Genomic DNA, 21,213 nt, shown 5'->3' with positions numbered 1-21,213 from the left:
CAGGAGAAATCTCTAGTGACACTTATCTGTTCTGGTTCTGTTCTGTATGAATCGCTAAGAGTAAAGGGAAGCTGGGATGGGCTTTCATGTGCCCTTAGAGTAGTTAAAAACTGCTTGCCTCTTCTGCTGAGGTGGTGTATGGCTACTTGAATGTTCCTGCTTTATTCCAGTGCAAAGTAAGCGTGGTCAGTGAGTTACTTTCAGCAGAGCTGTTAAATAACTGCTTCTGTTCTGTGCTGGAGGAGGCAATTTTCAGGATAATGGAACAATAACACTTGGAACTGATGAAATACGATTGCAAAAGTATACCTGGCAATGTCCTGAGTTTGAAAGCTGTGCTGTGTCTTTACTCAGTAGACAAAATTCTAATTGCAGTGGCCGTAATTAAGTACTTAACTCATTGTAGCTACTTCATGGGAGAGCTCATTGAATCTCTTGGAGATGGTCATTTGCCTCATCTCAGCTAGTGAAAACCTGAGTATGTGCTGTAGCCTAATCAAAAGTAAAACTCAATGAATTTTTGTTAACAAAGTTCTTTTTCGTTCATGTAGCCATCACCTAACCATCCCCCTGGAACAAAGCTAGTTCATTTTCCCAGTACAACAAAAACTGAAAACTCATCAGAAGTAGTAAAACCAGAAGCTGAAAGTAAACCAAAAGGTAAGGCTGATTTTACGTCTATTACTTGGTAGTCCTCTCTAGAGAAGTATTTTGTTGTCACGTTTTTTTGTGTTAAAATCTTAAACTTTTGTGTATACTGGGTTTTTGTTTTATGTTCTGTACCTTTGAGGAGTTACACAAATGCAAAAGAGTCTGAAGGAATTTTTGCTTGCATTTCTGTGGAAAAGGAATCAAACATTTGTAGGGTTGTATCTCAGAACAAAATAAGGCTAGGGTAAGAAGTTCTATTGCAGCAGCCCCTTTGCATTAATTGACTATGTTAACGTGCTCAAACTGACTTATTTTCTGCCTAGCTTTTAGTGTTCAGATGGGATACTGGAAATCTATTGCTGTGGAACAGTCCCTTAACAGTTTCTGTCCCCAGGCTGTAGAAGTGACTCTCTAGGCTTAGGATTTACTTTGGAGTTGCTAGTGTGTTGTCATAACTGTATGCAAAGTTTCTTATGTTTTGTTGAAGTCTGTTCCCTAGATAATACAGTTCTATTGTGGTTCTGTTTATAATAACTTTTTTTTTATTTTTCTTTTTTATTATCTCTAAGAATTTATGACTTCATTTAACTACCAAATTGTATGGTTTTATCTAGAGAGAGATTTTTAAGTCAACCCAAAACATCTTGTGGGTGTGCCAATCCCAAATAAAAAACTACGTGATGTGTAGACAGCTCATTTCGCCTGGTTCCAGAGCAGACGTTTTTTTGACTTCTGTATTGTAATTTCAAGTATATTTTTGTTTTATGTGGAAATACTTTATTTTGGTGTAAGTGGGCAGTTTTACATGGAATGCATAATTTGCAGAAATAAGAAAACTGCAACAAACAATTGACGACTTTCCTGTGTTCAGGAGTTGTGTAATCTTGCACAACAGGGCATTTGAAATGGCAGGTTTGTTAGAGCCCTAGTTTATCTGTAGCTATAGCAGTATATAAGGCATCCATGCCATTTTAGCCATATTTTGGCTTTATTGAATTGGATAGCTATAAATAGCATTACCATGTTTACAAACAGCTGATTACTGTCAAGCAGTGTTTGATGTAATGTCTTGGGAGTAGTTAATACTTAAGTTTTGCCATTGCAAAGCATACTTCAAAAGTTCGTGTACGATGCATTCCATGGAAGTTGATGCTTACTTGCAACTTTACTAAATGTCAAAACTGGAGTAGTCTTGGGATCTTGCTTTTAAACCGTTTCAGTGCTATTGCTGTAAGAGCCAGCAAGACAGTGTGCAGCCTGAGCATTGTGAAATTTGACTTGCCTAAAACTTTGCATAAAAATTAACCCAAGTCTGCCTAAAAAATCTGAACATTCAGTACTGAACACTTAGAACATTCAGGTTGTCACTTTTCATAGTTTGAGGTGCATCTCATACTAAAAGCATAGAAATTTGGACTAATCCGGTAGTCATGCTGAGTCTCTGCTCCCCAGAGAAAAGAATACATCAGAGAGAAACTTAAATATGGTAGTAATAAATGCTGTAAGAGAACATCAGTAGATAATGCCTGTAGATACCATTTAAGAACATCTTATAACCTTTCGAAGAAAGTTTGGTTTTCTTCCTTACTGTTTTTATTTTAATATAGACCATATTAAAGTTTATGTATCTCATCCTCAGTTTTGAGAGAGCAAGTTTAAAATAAATTGTGTTCAATATGCTAGCAAATAAACAGAGCTCTCTAAAATGTTTAGACTAGTATGGCTTATTTTGGTGTGGCTCTGCTATTTCTGGGAAGCTTGTTTTAGCCTTTGGTGCAAGTATGTAAAAATATTTTGTTTAAAAAATAAAATAATCACAATTTGACCCCTCTTTCCCCCCATTATGTTAGAATACAACATCTGTGATTCCTGCTACTGTATTGTTAGTCCCGAGTCTTTGGAAAAGATTGGATTTTAAACTATCTTTTATTAAAAATATGTACTGAAGTTCAGATTTACTGTTTTGTAAATACCATCTTAGATTGAAATGCTGGAGAGTTAAACTGGACTCTTTCTTCATCTTAACTACTGGCAGAGTATCAGGCTCACAAAATAAGATGCCGAAGTGACAAATTGTACGTACTCTTAACGTACGTGGCCTGGTTTCTTGGGTGGCCCCGACTGCCGGGGTTCGCAGCTGGCACATACGGGGACCTTGGCAGGTGCAGGGCTCCCCATCTCCGGCCTTCCTGGCAGCTGGAGCAGAGTGAAAGGTTCCCTTTCTGGCCCGGTTTTCTGTCTGTTGTGGGCCTTGGTGTATGTGAGGAGGGAAGTGCTTGGAGGAGGAGAGAAGGATTGTTGGCCAGTTCAGCTGTACTGGCCAAATCCCCAGGCAGTAAGGAAATGCATGTATTTTTACAGAATCAGGACGTATAGAAATGTGTTACACTTGTGTTACACTTATTCATTACTAATGAATAAAGTCCCTGAATTTGATAGATATTTGTAGTGTACCTGTTGAAATTTTTTTTTTTTTTTTTTTTGGACCTCGATTTAAACATTCGTATTTTTGACATGGTTCTGTTCATGTTTCTGGAATTCTTCACAAACCACAATATAGTCAATCTATAGTAGAATATTTTTGATCACTAGATAAGGCAGTAAAATAATGCAAGTTCTTGTACCTAGGACTACTCATGTGGTTACATATCTATGTGTATCTGTATATATCTATCTGTTAAGCTTGGCATACTTCTGCATTTTAAGCGGTTGGCACTGACCCAAGGTAGATTTTTTTTTTAAGAATACAATTTGTGCATTCTTTTAACTACAGACTTATATCTTGATTAAACCAAATACAACAACAACAAAAAATTCAACTGCAACTCACTCATTTATTTTCTTACCATCCAGCAAAAGGCAGTCATTAACAAGCTGACTTGCAGATGGTCCTAATGGTGACTTGATGTTGTGCTGTTATCTAATTGAGGGTTGATGCAGCTGCTCACTTGTGCCATACCTGATAGGTTATGGCAGCACATTAGAGTCCATTTTGTTTGCTTCCTCTTCCTTAATCTGTCAGATACAGAAATTCAGCCGTTTTATCTGCTAAATAATTTTAAATGTGCTGGGGTTAAAAAAGGTGCAAAAAATGCTTTGCAATCAAGAGTTCTATATTAATGTATTTTGGCCTTTCTCATGTTGTTTTTGTTCTAGCATGGGAAAGGAAAACAAATCCTCCTGCTTTTTTACCTGAAATTGTTATCACAATTTTAAATGGATTAGTTATTGGACTATACCAAATGGAAAAAAAGGAATTATTCTTTCTACTTTTTGCAGAAGAGGCTGTGACTGAGTTGATCATTCAGATGAGCTCTGGTTTCAGGTGCTTAGCCAAGGAATTCTTTTGCTTCAGTTACTTGATTTCAGTGCAGAATTTCAGCAAATATGCTGCTTGGATATTTGAAGTTTCTGTAATTGTACGTGTTAATGAAGGATGTCACCTTGAAACAATTGCGTGTATTTAATTAGGATTGCAAATTTGAAATTTAGATCAATTTTGAGAAAATATCATATAAATTCTCAATAAAAAGCTTGAAAGCTTTTTTGCCTAAAGTAGCTCAAAACTGAATATATAATGCTATGGGGAGGGTTAGATAGGCTGTTAGAATTTTAACTGAGCAGGCTCCTCTCTTCCCCCTCTGAAGTCAGAGTACTTGAATTAAGTTGCTGTTGTGGAAAAAATGTTTTAGAGCTTAAACTACTGACTTCACAAAGATTTATCTCCATTGCTCTGTAAATATATAATCTTATTTTTCTTGTGATATGAATGACATAGTGAACATTTGCAAAGCGGTCTCAGATGTCTGGTCTAGAAGCGAAGTATGATTATATTGATAATCTCTGAGCCCTCCTTTCAGACAGCACAAGTGAGCTGGTATTATGTTGTTACTACCCATGGTATGCAAGTGTAGTAATTGTGCTGCTTTGTTTCAGCCAAGGAATATTGCAGGACAATATTTTCCTATGAAGGCTCAAATGATGAACTCAGCTTTAAAGAAGGCGAGATCATTCAAATAATCAGTAAGGTAAGATATTTGGTCTGCTTTAACCATTTATATAGCTTTTGTGGGTTTTGTACAGGTAGGTAATGTGTAAAATGTGAAAGCAGGGGAGTCTGTTGGAGTGGATATTCCCATAGACTGATTTGTCTCATGTGAGGGTCAACTCTTTGCTTCTGCACTCGGTGGAGATACAAATGTCCTTAAAGATTGTTCCAGAGTGGGAAGTTACCTTAGATTCCTCAAAGGCCAGTAGGATCAGTATACACCCAGTACCAAGTGCCTTTTCAGTGAGGAAATTGGAAAAGCTTTGCAAATAGCCCTTTTACCTTCAGAACTTGTACTTTTTCTCTCGTGATATATCAGGCTGATCTAGAGGTGGTGGTTGGAAAGTATTATTGTGTCAAAAGGTGAGAAATTAAGATCTGTACTTGCTGATTTTGATCTAGGTATTACGAAAAAAATTGAGTAAATATTTTCAGTAGGAGAATGAAGTCCAGGTGTTAGAGACACTTGGTACTTCAGAATAGCTATACAGAAGTTAGTGGTACTGTCTGGCTATTTAGAGAAAGATGATAATTTAGTTGAATATTTCTATTTGTGTTGAATATTGAAAACACCTTTTTGAAAGGTCATCTTGTTACAGAGATGGTTTTTAAAAAGAAATGAACCTACCCATATTTGATTTTCCTGCAGTACTCTGCAGTCTTTTGTTAGTTACTGTTTAGATTCTGCTATATTAAGGAATAATGACTTGCCTAAAAAAAGTGGACAGTTTCTTTTTTTGTTTGGTTTTTTTTGTTTGTTTTGTTTTCAGCTTCCACATAGCTGCAGAAGAAAAGTAACACTTTGTTTCTTTAGCAAGATTTTAGTTTATGAAAAAAATCGCCACTTTTCTTAACAAGAAAATTGATATTATCAGTATTATTGACTGTAATTACAGTGGAAAAGAGTAGTTATGGAAGGCACATTTTTAAACACGACAGCCCTTGCCCTTACCCAGGGTATTATCCTAACTGTATCCCTTGCCTCTCTGTCCTTTTTAAACTTATTTATCCAAAGCATACCCTGGTCCAAAATGGAACAAAGAAGAGTTATCCAGAGCAGAACTCTCCCTCTGAAACCATCTTCTGGAGTTTGAGTATATTAATTTAACTGTCAGGTGTCTGACTCAGTCCAGGGTTTTGATCTTGCAAGTGTTAAGGTATTTTCTTCTAGCACATTCACTTCATATAAAGCCTGTCCTCCTCAGCCATTTCTTTTCTGTTTGTTCTGCATATGACTGTTTTCCATGGAGTTGTCTCTGACTTGCTAGCATGCCTCGGCACTGTCTAAATGAAATTTAGCAATAGATGCTTTATCCCATTCAAGACTGCACACTGTTCAGAAATTGGACTCTGCAGTACTAATTAAAAGAGTGATAGAGGGAGAAATGAAAGAAAACTTTAGCAAACTTTTACTTTCGTCACTAATCACCTGTTGAGGTCTTTTTCCTGCCGATTCCTCCTTTAGTTTAATGTAGGGTGGGATTTTTTTTTAATTATTTTATTTTATATTTTATTTTTCCCCCTCTCCTTTGCCTGTTCAGTGTCTCAGCTGAACTGAGTGCTGCATTGTCCTTATTGTGTACTGAACTTTAGGATGAACTACTTGGTGCTGCTGACAGTGGCACGTATCAGCAGTAATCCACTTGGACTTGTATGCAAGAGTGACATCTGCAGTATTTTGGATCTGAGGCACAGAGGAAGGCTGTTATTTATGCTGCTAAAATATTCAAATAACATCATACTTTCTGTTATAGGCAAACTAAGGCCTTGATCAGTAAGATCATGTAATGGATTTCTGTGCCACTGAATTAATTCTCCTTTTTTTTCTTTTTTTCCTTAGTAGGGTGTATCCTCTTGCTTCTTCACCCTTTTCAGACCGGTGGATCTGATCAATCACATCAGAATCACTTTTATTTAGTAGAAATGTGTGTTACTCCAATGACACTTGGAAGTATTTACTGAATAAGTTGCTGGTCAAAGGAGTTGAGAACATTGAACATTGTGCATTGGGTCATAAGTGGGTTTATGTACTTTCCTTCCCTCTGTGAATATTATCCTTATACTCTTATCTTATACAAGACGTAGGAACATTGAACATTGTGCATTGGGTCATAACTGGGTTTATGTACTTTCCTTCCCTCTGCGAATATTATCCTTATACTCATATCTTATATAAGACGTAATATCATTTCATCCTCCTTTTTAGGAAACAAACAAAAAGTGAGCAAACCTGATCTGATCTGTAGCTGTTTCCCTTTGCTAAGGTGGCCAAAGTATTCCTCCTATAAATGCGACATTTCAGACAAACAGTTATTTTATATTGTGGGTAAAAGCAAAAACATTGTTCCTGTAACTGTATTTCTTCTGGGGAAGAAGTAAATATTGATTGAAATGTCCTATTGTTTATTTTAGGACACTGGAGAGCCAGGCTGGTGGAAAGGAGAACTCAATGGTAAAGAAGGAGTCTTCCCAGATAATTTTGCTGTTCAAATACAAGAGTCTGATAAAGACTTTCCTGTAAGTTCTTAAGTGTATCATTTAGTTTCACAAAAAAGTATTGATGGAAATGCAAGGACTAAAAGACTTCACAGCACATTATGCTGCTTAAAATATTATTACTATTGTGGCAATTTTTAAACTTCTCCTTAAATATTAAACTGAGGCATGCTTTTTGAGACTAACTGTAATTAACGAGGATGATTAGGTCATACAGAAAAGGATATAGTTCTGATAACATGGTGTTACGTGTAACTGATTACTGAAACCCTTACTGATTTGAAAGGAGATAAGCAGTCAGTCTCTTGCATCTGTAGTCCTGCAAGTAACTATAATTGCAAAATGCTGAATGACCCCTGTGGGACCGACTGGGATTTTTCCACGTTAAGACTTGCAAGTAGGTTGCAGTGCATGAAGGTTAATTTTTGGGTGGGATCTAGAAATATTTTTTTCACCATCTCGTGTACTAACTTGTAGAAATTCATGTTTTCATGTGGTACTCCTTGGTCTTGTAATTTTGGTTCTTATTTTATAATTTTTTTGTTGAAATTAGTGTGATGTTTTGGTTCTGACAAGTTTGTGTAGCAAAGATGGTTGTGTTAATTCACAAATGTACGTCATCCCCAGATGGGACGGGTTCGGCTCCAGATCGGGACATCTAAATGTTGAAGCCTGGATCTCAGCAGAACGGGGTTGCAGAGTTTCATAGTAATTTAGTGCCATTTGGTCTGGAATTGGAGACTTTCACAGAGGATTGCTAGATATAACCTGACAGATATTTATTAACTTAGCATTTAACCTCAGTTACCTAACATACACAGAAAGTGTAGTTACTCCAAGTCAGTGTTTTCTTTTCCAATTGATCTCAGCTTTGCAAGGATGGTATAAGTGCCGTAACATATGGCTGACTTGATTTGAGCGGTGGGTGGGTTTCACAATACAGAACTGCGCCCTTGAGAGAGGGGAAAAAAATTACTCTTTTACCGTAAATAATGTTTCCTGTAGACAGACTTTGCTTTGATCCTTTATTCTGCTTTGTGTAGTGTGTCTCAGTACAGGGATGCACCTCGCACTGAGTAGTTTTGAAGTTGAAAGCATTGGATGGCTGATTATTGTAATCAGCTATTTGATATCGACTTAATAAAAACATAGATCAAAATCACATAATGGCAAGTTGATGCTGAACTCTCAGTGTAATTGTTTTTGATATAGGCAGCAGTACTGCACAGCTGGATAATGTATTTGCTTTTTTGGGAAAGAAAGAAAATACAGTCTTGTTACTTAAGTAGCTTTTCTGTTCTCTGAAACTAGAAAAAGAAATGTAATACGGGTTTTCATGCTTGCTTAATTACATTTCACTTGTCAGAATAAAATCTTTCTGCATTAAGAGGTGCTTATTCCATAGCGGTAGGGACACAGAAGTGAAATTCATCCATAGCAACTGTTTCAAAAATACCCACTACAAGGCATTTTTGGAGGGACTATATTAGACGGAGCCCATATGGTTTCAGCAGTGTTTGTATAAAGAGCAAGTGTTTTTGTAGGCTTTTGTGATCGTTTTATTAGTGAGTCTTGTCCTTAGTACAACCACAATGACGCCTCTTTTAGAGCATTTTCATGAATCAGATTCTGAAGATGAGATGGCTTGAGATGTCTGTTCTGAGAGGTGCCGGTACTCCTTCAACAGGAGAGAGAGTCAAATTCGATTTTACCAGTTTAAGGAAAGTGATGAGTGACTGTGTTTTAAAATAGAGTTCTTTTCAATGTAAAAACTGTGGCACCGTAATACTTCATGGATTTTTAATGGCTAGAGTAGTTTGTCCACCTTTCCCACTTAAATATACAGTGATAAGGAAATTCAAAACAATGTTTTTCATGTAACTGCAGTGTTTGTTGCAAATGCTGCTAGCTTTTTTTTTTTTACATTGTTGTAATTTAGAAGTCAATTAATTGAAATAGTTCTTCTGATACTTAATTTAAAACCATTTTTTTTTAGTGAAAGTGACCATTTTTGGTTCAAAAATTTACCTGGTTACACTTTTAAACTTGCATTGTTCTAAGTAAGATTGAGGTTTACATATTGAAATTAAAATGGGTGCAATCAGAGCAATTCTTTGGACTAGAAAAGATGTAATTCTTAGGTTTTAGTTCTTTGTGCCTCTCTGCTTATGCGCATTGCTGAAGGACTGATCCGATTTGAAGAAACCTGCATTTTGTTCCTGCTTTTGCAACTGGTTGTCTGGGAGCTATCAGAGGAATTACTCCAGTTCTCTGTGTTTTCTGTCTGTGAATTGATCGCCTCCTTTGTGAAATACTTTGAAATCAGCTAGTAAACAAGCTAGACATTACAGTATGCAAAACAGAACACAAATAAGTCTGTCTTTGATAGAGAATATCTGTTTGTTTATTTATTTGACTTTTTTCACTTTGCAGAAGCCAAAGAAACCTCCACCTCCAGTAAAAAGTCCAGGTATGTAGTATATGTATGGTGGGACGTGTCTGAGGAAATACTAAATTTCAGAAGCAGTGCATGACTTCAAAAGAAAAATTCAGAAGTGGCTTTGTATTTCCTAGTAATGCAGCCACCTATAGCCACAGTTTGAGGTTACTTTTTATGCTTTATGTATTATGCTGCTGCTATATATTTTTCAAAATTATGATGCAGCCTACTTTGGAAACATTTTAATGCAGGTCTACAGTTTGCCGGACTCAAATGAGTGTTTATAAATGGTATTACACTCCTTGCAAAGGAGAAAATATAAACACAAATTGGTGTATGTCATATTTTTAGTTAGTGACTAAGATAATGAAGGCTTTTTGAGAAATGCCTATGGTTTGTTTTTGCATTCAGCTCCAAAGCCTGAATTGCCAACTGGAGAGAAGAAGTTCCCTTCTTTGAGGCCTGAAGAAAAAGGTGAGACTAATTCATAGTGAATTTCAGACTATGCTTTTGTAAACGAGTTACAATTTTTAGCTTGGCTGCTCTGTGCAACAGGTGCCTGTTTGGAAGACATCATACAGATTCTCTTGATACCATCTACTGAAGTTGTCGTGTCTGTGATGTTATGGAAATGTCTTTAGAGTGATTAGAAGAACTACGCTTCTATGAAATGTGTATTTCTCGTTATTGCATTACGTTCTGAAAAATGTTGATTGCACTGCATAATAACATAGTAACTATTGAATTCATTTAAGTATAGTTCTGTGATAGTGACTGCAGTTTTGAATAGCAATAGTAAGTTATTAGAAATGAAAACGTTTGCTGCCTTTTCTGAATGTGTTCGCCAAAATCAGTCTCTGATGGAAAATATTTTTGGAAGAAATAATATGGAACAGTTACAACACTCCTTAGACAGATGTTACAGTCACAATGCTCAGAAATTGAGATCTCTTGTCCTGTTAATTCTTGCTATATTCCATGCTTTCCACAGAATTTGGAAATGTTTACCACTTTATTCTTAAAATTTAAAGGACACCTTTCTTTAAGAAGAAAAGCTACTGTTGTCACCCAAACACATTTCTAAAAGGCTTCTTTTCATATTTGAAAAACTTGCCAAGTCAAACTGTTAAACTGTTTTGATTGTGCTTAAAAGTCAGAAGCTTAAACAAACATGCTGGTTGGGTCTTAAAGAAGAAATTCTGATGTTACTGCAGCTTAACCATATTACAAAAACATACTCTGTTCTGTGAACAGTGAGCTGTGGCTGACCATGGCTAAACAGCATTTCGACAAGTAAGCCTGCTCGATGGGTTTCCTGGCTTCCTTGGGCAGTTTTTATAACCGACATTTTAAATAAAGCACATTCTCAGGTGTTTCATATGAAGAATACTTGTTAAAATCAGCTGTGTTTCCTCTGCATGTGAGCAAACAAATTATTTTTATCTGTTGGAACAGTATCTTCAAGATGTGAATTGAGGTCAACTGTATGATTCTAGAAATTTTGATCACTTGGCTCTTTATAAGTTTAAGTTTATTTAAACTAAAGTGAGTTTAATTTTAGGCTGGTTCTGTTTGTACTATGTTGTTAACCTTTGCATAGTTGAGTTCAACTGTTTGTGGAGGAATATAGGAAAAAAAAATTGGGTGACACCATCCAATACGCTTAGGAACATAAAAGCTTCTGAAAAATTAAGTAAGGTGGAGAACCGTCCTTTGCTGTGGTACAGAAAACGATAGAGGAAAAGTTTGTCTTGTATTCAGTTGAAGGTCAGATCTTAAAACTTGCTTATTTAGATAGCAGTAGTGTTTTACTGGAAGAAATGCCCATGTATCACTGCAGTTTTATTTGTGGAAAAATAACCATGTTGATAGTAGTGATTAAATTCATTAAGTATGAAACTGTACTGTGATTAGGTAAAAAAAAGTACTAATTGAGCAGCTGTAATAACAAGCTATCAAACTATGTAATTTTTTATGCCTATTGGTAGACTAATAAATCTGCATTTAATTGCAATCAAAAATTGCTAAAAAATTAAAAGCAATACTCCTATAAGTATTTCTGTATTTGTAGTGAAGGATACTTAGCAGTATCATGTAGAAATTTTTGTCCGGTGTAAATGTCTTCAGATTAGTATTTTTATTTCCATTATTAAACTGCTCATTTTTAGCCAAGCCGTATCTTTTTCATTGCGGAGCAAAAGCCAAAAAAGAGGCATGCCGTTTTGTCCAGCAGAATTGTCCGATTTCTGTGCTGGTGGTGAATGTTGACCTTTGGTATTAACTTTTTCCACTTAGCTGTGGACGATTTTTATATTCAGATTTTGAGTGGGCGTAATTGAAGGGAAGACTGACAGATGATAATTCAGGAGTACGATTTGATGACAGCATTTTTTCTGCCCTGTTTATGAACTCACTTATTCTTAAAAACAAAAGGCGTAATTCTCAACTTGTGTTCAGCATAGCTAAAATAAAGCTAATTGATCTTCAGTAACACTAACTGCTGTTGGGCATTTAAAATTTAAATCTTGCGTATAGGATCAGTAGGCAGAAGTGGCTAGCACTGTTAACAGGCTGTTTTACACAGGACGGTCAGCACCACCATGTGGCAAAATCCTTCCACTACTTCAGCATTGTATTTTTTTTTAACTCAATAGTAAGAGACGCTGGAAGGGGATGCCAACCAGTTTAGGTTTTTTCTTCGTATGTCCTCCTAATGTTCAAATGTCCCAAAGCAGGAAAACAATTCTGCCCTGGAATGCTTTTTTTGCAGAAGTATCTCTGATCTGTTTACTTCCAAGTATTCCTGTGAAAGAAAATAGGTTTTTTTCCCCATTTTACGGTTGGAGGGCTGACACTCAACGGCTGCAGGACTTGTCCAAAAGAAGTCAGTCATAGACCTGGCGGTTCAGGCACTTAGCTGGGATGGAGCTGAAGCAAATTTCCAACCCTACCCCCAAATCCATAGCATGTCGAAACATTTTACGTTAGACCAATACTTGGTTAAAAGCAAAGTCATAGGAGGGGAGGATGGGGAGAATCAAAGCTGAAGGTCAGTCTCTCCATCCCAGTTTACTGATTTACTGCCCGGTAAGGGCAATAACTGTAAAGAACTGCAACTCTTTACTGTAACCTAACAATAATCTTTTAAACCCTTAGTACTTTATGCATGCCTGACTGAGCTGTAGCATAGTTTCACAAGGTAGAAGTAGAAGGTATGCCCTGGATATCCCACAGGGTGTGATTAGGGACATGGGTTGAAGACTATTCAACTAACATTTGTGAAGCAGCTTGAATTTTTCAGTGTCCCATATGTTATATGTCAGCTCCTCTGGACAGTATTCAGTTAGTCATGCAGTCATTGAACAATACTTTTTTTTTTTTGTTTGATTATCCATACTCAATTTGTATCTTGAATTTGTAGGAAAGTAGACTTTATCTAAAATAAATTCAGTTATTCAGATAAATATTCATTTTTCTCCCCTTTTTTCCATAGATAAATTATGCTGCTTGTGTGTATGGAAGAAGTCTAGTTACCACAAAATAAAAAAACAAACTCTACCTTTTTAAGAGGAGATAAGGTGAATTCATAGAAAAGGGAAAACAGTAGCAGTACAGAGAGATTCTTGGTTCTTAGCTGTCATTTGCAGTGCAATAATGTGAATCCATAATTTCTTACTACTGTTTCATGTCAGTAGAAGGACATTTTGCTTACTTTAACATAATGTTTTTTAAGTTCAGGCAAGTAGCTTGTGTGTTTGGATAAGTTATCACTTAAGACACTTGCATATCTATTTTTCACTTTGATCTTCAAAGAAAGTATTTCTGACAGTAGTTGCTTTCTAATTGATTAGCATTGTAAGAATTCTAGACAACATGGGTTTTTAAAATGTTATGGTGATTTATTTTGTCAGATGACAAAGGAGCTGTGGATCAGAAGCCTTTGAAGCCACAGGCTCCTCAAGTACCACCCAAGAAGCCTATTCCTCCAAGCAAGACTAACAGCTTACTGAGAGCAGGGCTTCTGCACCCAAGACGTCCAGATAAACCTGTTTTGCCATCATCTGTATCCAAGTCAGTATAACTTAAATCGTATACACCAAGTATATTTTATTTGGTTTGTTGTTTGATCTTCCTTCGTGGATGAGGTGGGAAGAAACGTGTGTTTAAGAGTGAAAAGGATGCGAGGATAAGTTTTGCCCTACACCTACCAGTGTCTTGGTTCTCCAAGTCTTTATCAATGTGAACTAAAAACTTTCTAATTCTTTGAGACATTGAATCCATCTCAGAGTAAATATTACAATGTAACTTACTGTGGGGCAGATGAAGTTACAAATCCGTGGGCTGCTTTGCTTTAAGCCTGCCCCATAATGAAGAAGTTGTAGCTACAGTAGCAGTGTGGTGTAAAAGAATCTGTGGGCATGGCACTTGACAATTATTATTGTCTTGGAAAAAACATGAAGATTTGAGCTGCATCAATGTTCAATGTTTCAGCACTTTATATAGAATAAGATAGATGGGAAGGAAGAGTTGAGCGCAATTAGTACCTGTGCTAAAGGTACTCGGTGTTGCTCGTGTGCTCTTCTGGGGAAGAAAGCACTTATTACAGAACCACACCCAGTCTCTATACTGTCTTGAGTATTCTCAGTTGAGTTACTGGACAAATAGGGAGGGTAATACCAAGTAATCGCTCACCATTTCTTTTAGATCCACTTTTAAATTTTTTTTTTTCTCATGAGTTTGAAACAATTGCTTACAGTGTTTCACTTAAGACTAATTTTCCATCAATACAACCCCCCCCTGCACAGTTTCCCTTTCTGTCTCCATCAAAGTATTTGCTAGGTCCTTGCCCAAAACTGTAAATAAACTGCTGATGGGTAACTGTCCCTTTGGGATGTTTAGTTGACTTGAAAGAACCATGAGAAAGTAAAGTCATGGTGCACTTGGCCTTGTACAAATAAAGGAGCAGACAGCTGCTACATCGAAGAGCTTGCACCTTAAATACCTGCAAAGATACAGGGTGGCAGCAAGCATTTGTCAAGGTTTATCTTTTTTTACAGCAGGTCCTCTGTAGCTGAACCAAAAGGAAGAATATCTAAAGGGAGAAAACAGTGAGGAGGGAGGGCAATGGGGAAAGGGAGTGTGGGTAAGGCACACACTGTAGACGGTTGACTCCAACAGAGTTCAATCTAGGCAGAACTGCCTCTGATCCCACCCTGCACAGCCCTGGGAACATTGGATGCCTGACTGAAGAGTTAGACCATTGCCACTTTACTTCTGTTTAGGTAATTGTGTTATATCACTTGGTATTCCGGAGTGTTTCCCAAGTAAAGATTTATTTATTTTTTTTAAAACCACAAGTCATGTTCCCCTCCCCCATTTTAGAATATAATTATGGATATAAAGGGATACACGTGCAGTTAAATAGAGGTCTGTAGTAAACTGTGGACCTTTAATAATTGAAAACTTCAAATCTTAGGGGTATTTAAATATGTTTAAATGTCTGAAAGTTTAACATTGCTCTAGAAAGATAAGGCTACTATCTCTTGTTCTACTGCAATAAAACTTCTAAATAAAGGATTTGGGAGATGAGTTGATGACAGGGACACATTGAAGCTGACAACTAGTCCATTTGTATACTTTATTTTTATGCTGTGGCATAAATGATGGCAAAAACTGTAAAGGAAAATGTCATCTGTTCTTTTTTGTTGTTGTTTTGTTTGGTGGGGTGTTTTTTGTTTGCGTTTTTTTTTTTTTTTGCCCCTGGATGATGTGACCAGACATGCAAAGAATACATGGTAGAATAAAAGCCATATATACAAGGTACTCTATTCTATACCCAGAAGGAAATGACTTGTTCTTGGCAGCTTTTGTCTTTACAGGAAGATTTTGATGTCAAGGAGTCTGAGTATTTTTCTGAATATTTCAGGAGATATTACTGAAGGTGCTGTTCAGCTCTCTTGATTTCTGTTGCACTGAAGTGTAATATTTTAGATTTAAAGTGCCAAAATGTGCCGTGTAGTAAAAGTTTGGGATTATTTTCACAAGGGGATTGTACGTGTTTGACAACTCTGCAAGAGCTGGAACAGAAGAATTGGCTTTTATAGGAGTAGAATTGCTTTCCAAAAGACTTGATTTTAAGCAAGGCTTTAGAAAACTACACTGAAATTTTTCCATTTACTTCTAATTCTTGGTATGTTTCAGTTGTAAACTATTTAATCTCTTGACTAGGTATGTCATCTTGGTTTTTTTCTTACTACAGATCTAATGGAGAAGTTGTTTCTCTTCGACCAAAATCTGAAGTTGAGCCAGTAGCAAAACCAAAGTTAGACTCTGAACCATTACCGCTTAGACCAAAATCAGTAGAGGTAGATTCACTTGTGGTAAAGAGCTCTAAAGAATCAGGTAAGAAAAGAATAAAAAGTTCTGTTGGGTCTTTCTGTTTGGATTGCAGTATTTTACAGGACTAGAATAAGCTTTTAAAGTAATTTACTCAAAATGCCACAGAGTGCAATTATGCCTGTTCAGTAGAAAGTCTGTTTTTTTAGAACTGCTGTAGGTAGCTGAAGGTAAGAGTCAACAAGCGATGAACAGATGTCAGTAGGCTATTTGGAGGTAGTTGATGAGCTCAGTGTTGTAATAGATGATAGGAAGGGAGGAACACAGGTAATGGTTTGTTCTTCTAATTTGAAAGCATGTTTTGTTGCTGTCACTTTTATCTTGCGTTTTTATGAAATTGTTTTTCTTACTGACTGGTTCTGTTTGTTCTGCTCTTGCATTTCAGATAATTTTTGCTTTTCTAGCTAACTTGCATATTTTTAATAATACCATTACCTTCAGCGTTCTGTGATTAAGTTCATAGCTGTTCTAGATCATGACTTTTCATTCCTTAAATTTGGGCCAGCATGCTATATTGTACATTTGAATGTACATTTGAATTTCATGCCTATGGCTTTGCTTAATGCACCTTGAGCCAATCCTGGCATCTCTTTAAATCTAAATTTGTCCAGTAAAAACCCTGATACTGGTTAAAGCACCCACATTGATGATCAGGCTCTCCGAGCTATTATATAGTTACATTTTGTCCTTTACTTGACAGTGCAACTGATTGCAGTCCTCTGTGTGCCTCTTAGGCAGGGATCATCTGCTGTGGGCATATTTTTATTGTATGACTAACCACTGCAGGAAAAGCTTTAGTGAATTGTACCTGCAGTGTTTGGCTTGAGTATCTCAAATGCAACCTTTCATCTCAAGAGGTTTTAGTTATAAGAAGTTTTGAAATTGTAGTATAACTTGTTTGGGTTTTTTTAAGGCCAATTATGATACTCAGGTTGTAGAATAGTTGATCCTGAGGTGTAATAAATTCATCTGCAAGATAAAAATGACACATTAAAAAACTGAAGCAGTTTATGAATAGAAAGTAGTACTCCTGATTTTTTCCATTAGACATTTAAAAATGTGCTTCTAAGCTTGAATGCTTTGTATGAGGAAAGGTTAGTTCATGTATGTTTTTAATACAGAAGTTATTTTTCTGAACCACAAAAAGCTGGACTTCAGTAGGTATTAAAATATTCTGGATATTTTAACAAATACTATCAGTGTTACTTATCAATACCCTAAAGTATTTGTAAGTTAGTTCTTTTATTCCCCAGTAAAATCTATGCGTATGCTGTGATATGCCTCGTTTTAAAGGTTTTGAATTGGCAGTTTAACTGTTGCCTGTATTTAAAGATGAGTTTGAGTGAGGGTACGGAAGAAACACTTTCAGGCCAAAGTAAGCTGAGAGATGAAAGAGCGATGCACAACCTAGCCTTAAAAATGTAAGCCTTGTCCTTCTACTCAGATGTCTTTCTCTAGGATTATGCTAGGTGTGTTACTGTATAGCATAGTCTCATTTGTCTCCAGGAAAAAGCTCCCCATGAAAACAGATGGAACTTTTTCTTTAGGTGCGATTATCTTGACATCTTTAATAACCAGAGTGCCAACTTAGTAGCTGTGATATTAGTTATTCATAAATACAGATTTAAAAAAAAATCTATGAATTCCTATTTGATGACATAAGACTTTACAGGCTCACAGAGAAATTCAATATTTTATTACCTAGGTGGGGCAGGGGGCGGCAGTGGGGAACTAGTGGGTGAGGTCTGTTCAGTGGTCCTTGTTCGGTGCAGAGCAAGCAAAGGAGGCTCAGGCAGTCCATGTGGGGATGCAGCATTGGCGGCGTCAAGGAGCTGCGATTTGAGGAAAGTTTCAAAAGTCCTCTGTTGTGTAAAATTGCCCTCGTTTGAAACTATCTGCATAAGTAACTTGTAGTTTTACTGCTTTTGTGAAAGGGGTCTAGTCCAAACTCCTGCCAGTAAAATATAATGCATCTCATGCTTTATGTCTCTGTATGCATTCTACTGTTAAAGACATAATACTCCATGCAGCAGCTAATGCTATATAAAACTCAAAGATGTTGGGTCCTTATATAAAGTTTAAGATTGTTTAATCTTACAAGAACTAGATTAGATACTCAAACATGGGGAAAAATGCATGGCTAGGGTTGGCAACTCTGTTACCAGGGTCTCTTTCTTTTTTTCCTCCCCCTCCCCCTTTAGCTTGAGATCCTGAAGTGAATGAATTTTTAGAAAACGGATTTCTTTAAGTATGGGTTAATTTTTTTGCAACTTAGTTTGACCATGAAGTGTGGTGTGGGTTCAGCCACCTTCAGTTTAGCCTAAAGAAAAGCTGTAAATATTCTGTATCTGTAGGAAAAAACAACCCAACCCAGACCAAAATTAGGCCCCCAGCCATCAGATAAGGACAAATACTCAACAACATTCAGAAACATTGATCATGTTGAAATACCTCCTCTTAAAGCTTTATTTAAAAAATTGCATAAATGTTTCTCTGTTCGGTTAGAATTAAAGTACTGTAAAAGACTAAAGCTGTAATACTAGCATGCTGAATGTGTAAAGGGATTCTGTTTCTTCTACAAATGTTTCTTTTTTCCTGCTTTGTAAAATAATTTTTTTGTTCAGAATCTTTTTCTAGACATTCCTCTCCTTGACTTTTCTTTCCAGATTTTGTTTCCTATCCTGTTTGCCATGTTTCCCTTCTTACGTGTCAGGAAATTACCCTACCCTTCTCCATTTTGGTAAGATAACAATCTATAAGGAAATCCAAATGCTTTATGCCATACACATAGGCTCTTCTTAACATCATAAGCGTAATTTTCAGTTGCAGTTATTGATGCTAAAATTTTTGGGTTTCAGTTTAAATTGCTTTTTTGTTTCTTTGAATGCCTGTTTTCCTTAGCTGTTAAACAAGAAGTTACTTTAAGTATACTTTTCAATTAGGAACTTGTAGAGGTAAAAAAAAGGAAAAAATTAAAAAAAAAAACCACCACAAAAACTCTCCACTTTACAGTCCAGCTATTGATAAGCCGAACATAGTGTTTATAGTGAAATGTGTTCAACATCTATAAGACTTCTGGTGTATGTAGGTTGAACGTTTTATCTTTCTGTAGCACAAATTAGCCAAAGACTTCATAGTTACATATTTAGTATTATGAATCTTGTAAAATAGTATTTGTGAAAGTCACGTATTAGGCACGTGCTTAATTGTAGCAAATACCTTACTATTGCTCAACTGCGAATTTAAATACTCTAAAGCTTATATCTGTCCCTTAAACTTTTGGGGTGCAATCTCAGCAAGATGAATAATAGTAAAAAGGGCTGCCATCTTCTCTTACTCTGCAGATTAATGTGAGGTCATGTCTTCTAAAATATTGGATACATTTCACTTCTATCATGGGTTTTTAAACCCCAGCCACATGAGATGTTGGAACCATAATTTCTTTAGGCACCCCTTCAGCTTTGCTTCTTTTTGTGAAGGCTTTTTAAAACAAACTGGTATGAATATACTTGATATCCTAACAAAACCTCTCACCTAATTGTATCTGTTAAAGCTCCTAGCGGTTCTGTAATGTGTGGATCCATGTTAAGCTTGCAGAAGAGACGTTTCTAATAGTCTGTCCTAAGTAACTGCTTAAATTAGCTCATTTTTCTATAAAGAAAGGTGCTTTCACTCAGCTTTAAAATAATTTTTTGACTCAAATTATCCCCAGATGTATGGTATAGCTCATTTGGCACTACAATGGGATTCCCTTTACAATTACTCACAGGCTGTCTGTAAGAAAGTTGATTGATAAATCACTTTATTGATTGAAATGGATGTAAATTGTGAACTTTCAGTGGGTTTCACTGGTATCTCTATTGGTTTTAGTGGGGCCAAGCTTTCTCCTAAGATAATGAAGACTGCTGTTTAAAAAGAAAAGCAAACAAACAAAACCCCCAAACCCACAACAGAACAAACAAACAAAATCACCACCACCAAAACCACAAACCCAAATCCCAACCAGCCTGTGTTTAATGTCTTCCCTATACCAAAGCAACAAAATGCAAAGGTAAAAAGGAAGATGCAAGTACAGTCAGAATTCCCTCTGACTGTAATGTGCTGATAATATTATAATGCTGAGCAATTGTCTCAGGTGTAGCAATTTCCTTTAGAAGCTCTTACAAACAGGGGAAAAAACCCCTGGCTTTAGTGTCATCCCACCATCTATATTTAAAACATATGCAATTCACGACTAGCAGTCTTCGTCTTCAAGCCTTGTCAAATACTGTGGTTTTTTTCAGTACACATTATTCTTAATATGTTCTTAATATTCTTAAAATGCCCAATGTTTACTTTGTTCATGGAGACAGGGCTGGCATTACAATCATAATAGCAACTCAATTTACAATTCTTATTTAAATTTACTGCCAAATGATTTGTAATTTCTGCAGAATGACAAAAAGGAGGATAATTTAAAGGCAAAAAATTACTGAGATGGGGGAAAGGGCATTTTTTTTTTTTTTTTTTTTGCTGCCTTCTTGTTACCTTTTTAATAATGCCTAACTAACATAAATCCTGATTTACATTTTGGCATGGGTTAGTGCTCTGGGATTACTGACAATTGAGTAAAGAACAGGAAGAAAAACCCCCTTCGTCACTGTTGCTTGACTTATTAGAAGTTAAATACTTTATTGGCACAGGCTATAACAGAAATATCTTCATAGTTACTTATTTCTCCCTCATCCTCTTTTCCATCAGCCGCTTGCCATTCATCACTATTCTGTTTCTTCCCTCTTTGTTTTTCTTCCCTGCATTTTTAAATTCCAAATATGATTACATGTTTACAAAAGACTGGCTTTACATTCTCTTTAATAAAATTAAAAAGCAGCAAAACTGATTGGTAACAGTGTTAGAAAAGCTCGTATTTCAACAAGGCAACAGATGATGAAGTAGATACATTCAGGGATGTCCGAAAGATAAGAATATTTTAAGGACTTGAAGGATAGTAACGCAGAGTAGAAGACATTACAATGAGTTAAAACATTCAGTGGAAAACTTAGTTCCTACAGGTATAAATTAGCTTTGACAATGTGTGAGTAAAACTTGGATTAATCAGATGATTTTAAGTCATTCAAACACTGAAGTGGTATGAATGGTCTGGCTCAGTGTTCTTAGGACTTTTTTTCTTATCTGACCTCTT

General features: G+C 36.3%; 1 protein-coding gene across 1 annotated transcript in view; it reads left to right on the top strand.

The window, feature by feature from the left end:
* The window catches only part of CD2AP (CD2-associated protein), a 63,013-nt gene that overhangs the window by 35,393 nt on the left and 6,407 nt on the right, over positions 1 to 21,213 (top strand). The window contains exons 7-13 of the mRNA XM_009581871.1: positions 552 to 660; positions 4,588 to 4,679; positions 7,112 to 7,216; positions 9,629 to 9,665; positions 10,047 to 10,109; positions 13,547 to 13,706; positions 15,895 to 16,037. Coding sequence (XP_009580166.1) covers positions 552 to 660; positions 4,588 to 4,679; positions 7,112 to 7,216; positions 9,629 to 9,665; positions 10,047 to 10,109; positions 13,547 to 13,706; positions 15,895 to 16,037 — 709 coding nt within the window. The remainder of the gene's footprint in view (positions 1 to 551; positions 661 to 4,587; positions 4,680 to 7,111; positions 7,217 to 9,628; positions 9,666 to 10,046; positions 10,110 to 13,546; positions 13,707 to 15,894; positions 16,038 to 21,213) is intronic.

Source organism: Fulmarus glacialis, unplaced genomic scaffold (assembly GCF_000690835.1).
Source record: "Fulmarus glacialis isolate BGI_N327 unplaced genomic scaffold, ASM69083v1 scaffold1760, whole genome shotgun sequence".
Lineage (NCBI taxonomy): Eukaryota > Metazoa > Chordata > Aves > Procellariiformes > Procellariidae > Fulmarus > Fulmarus glacialis.
This window is presented reverse-complemented; position numbering and strand designations above follow the sequence as displayed.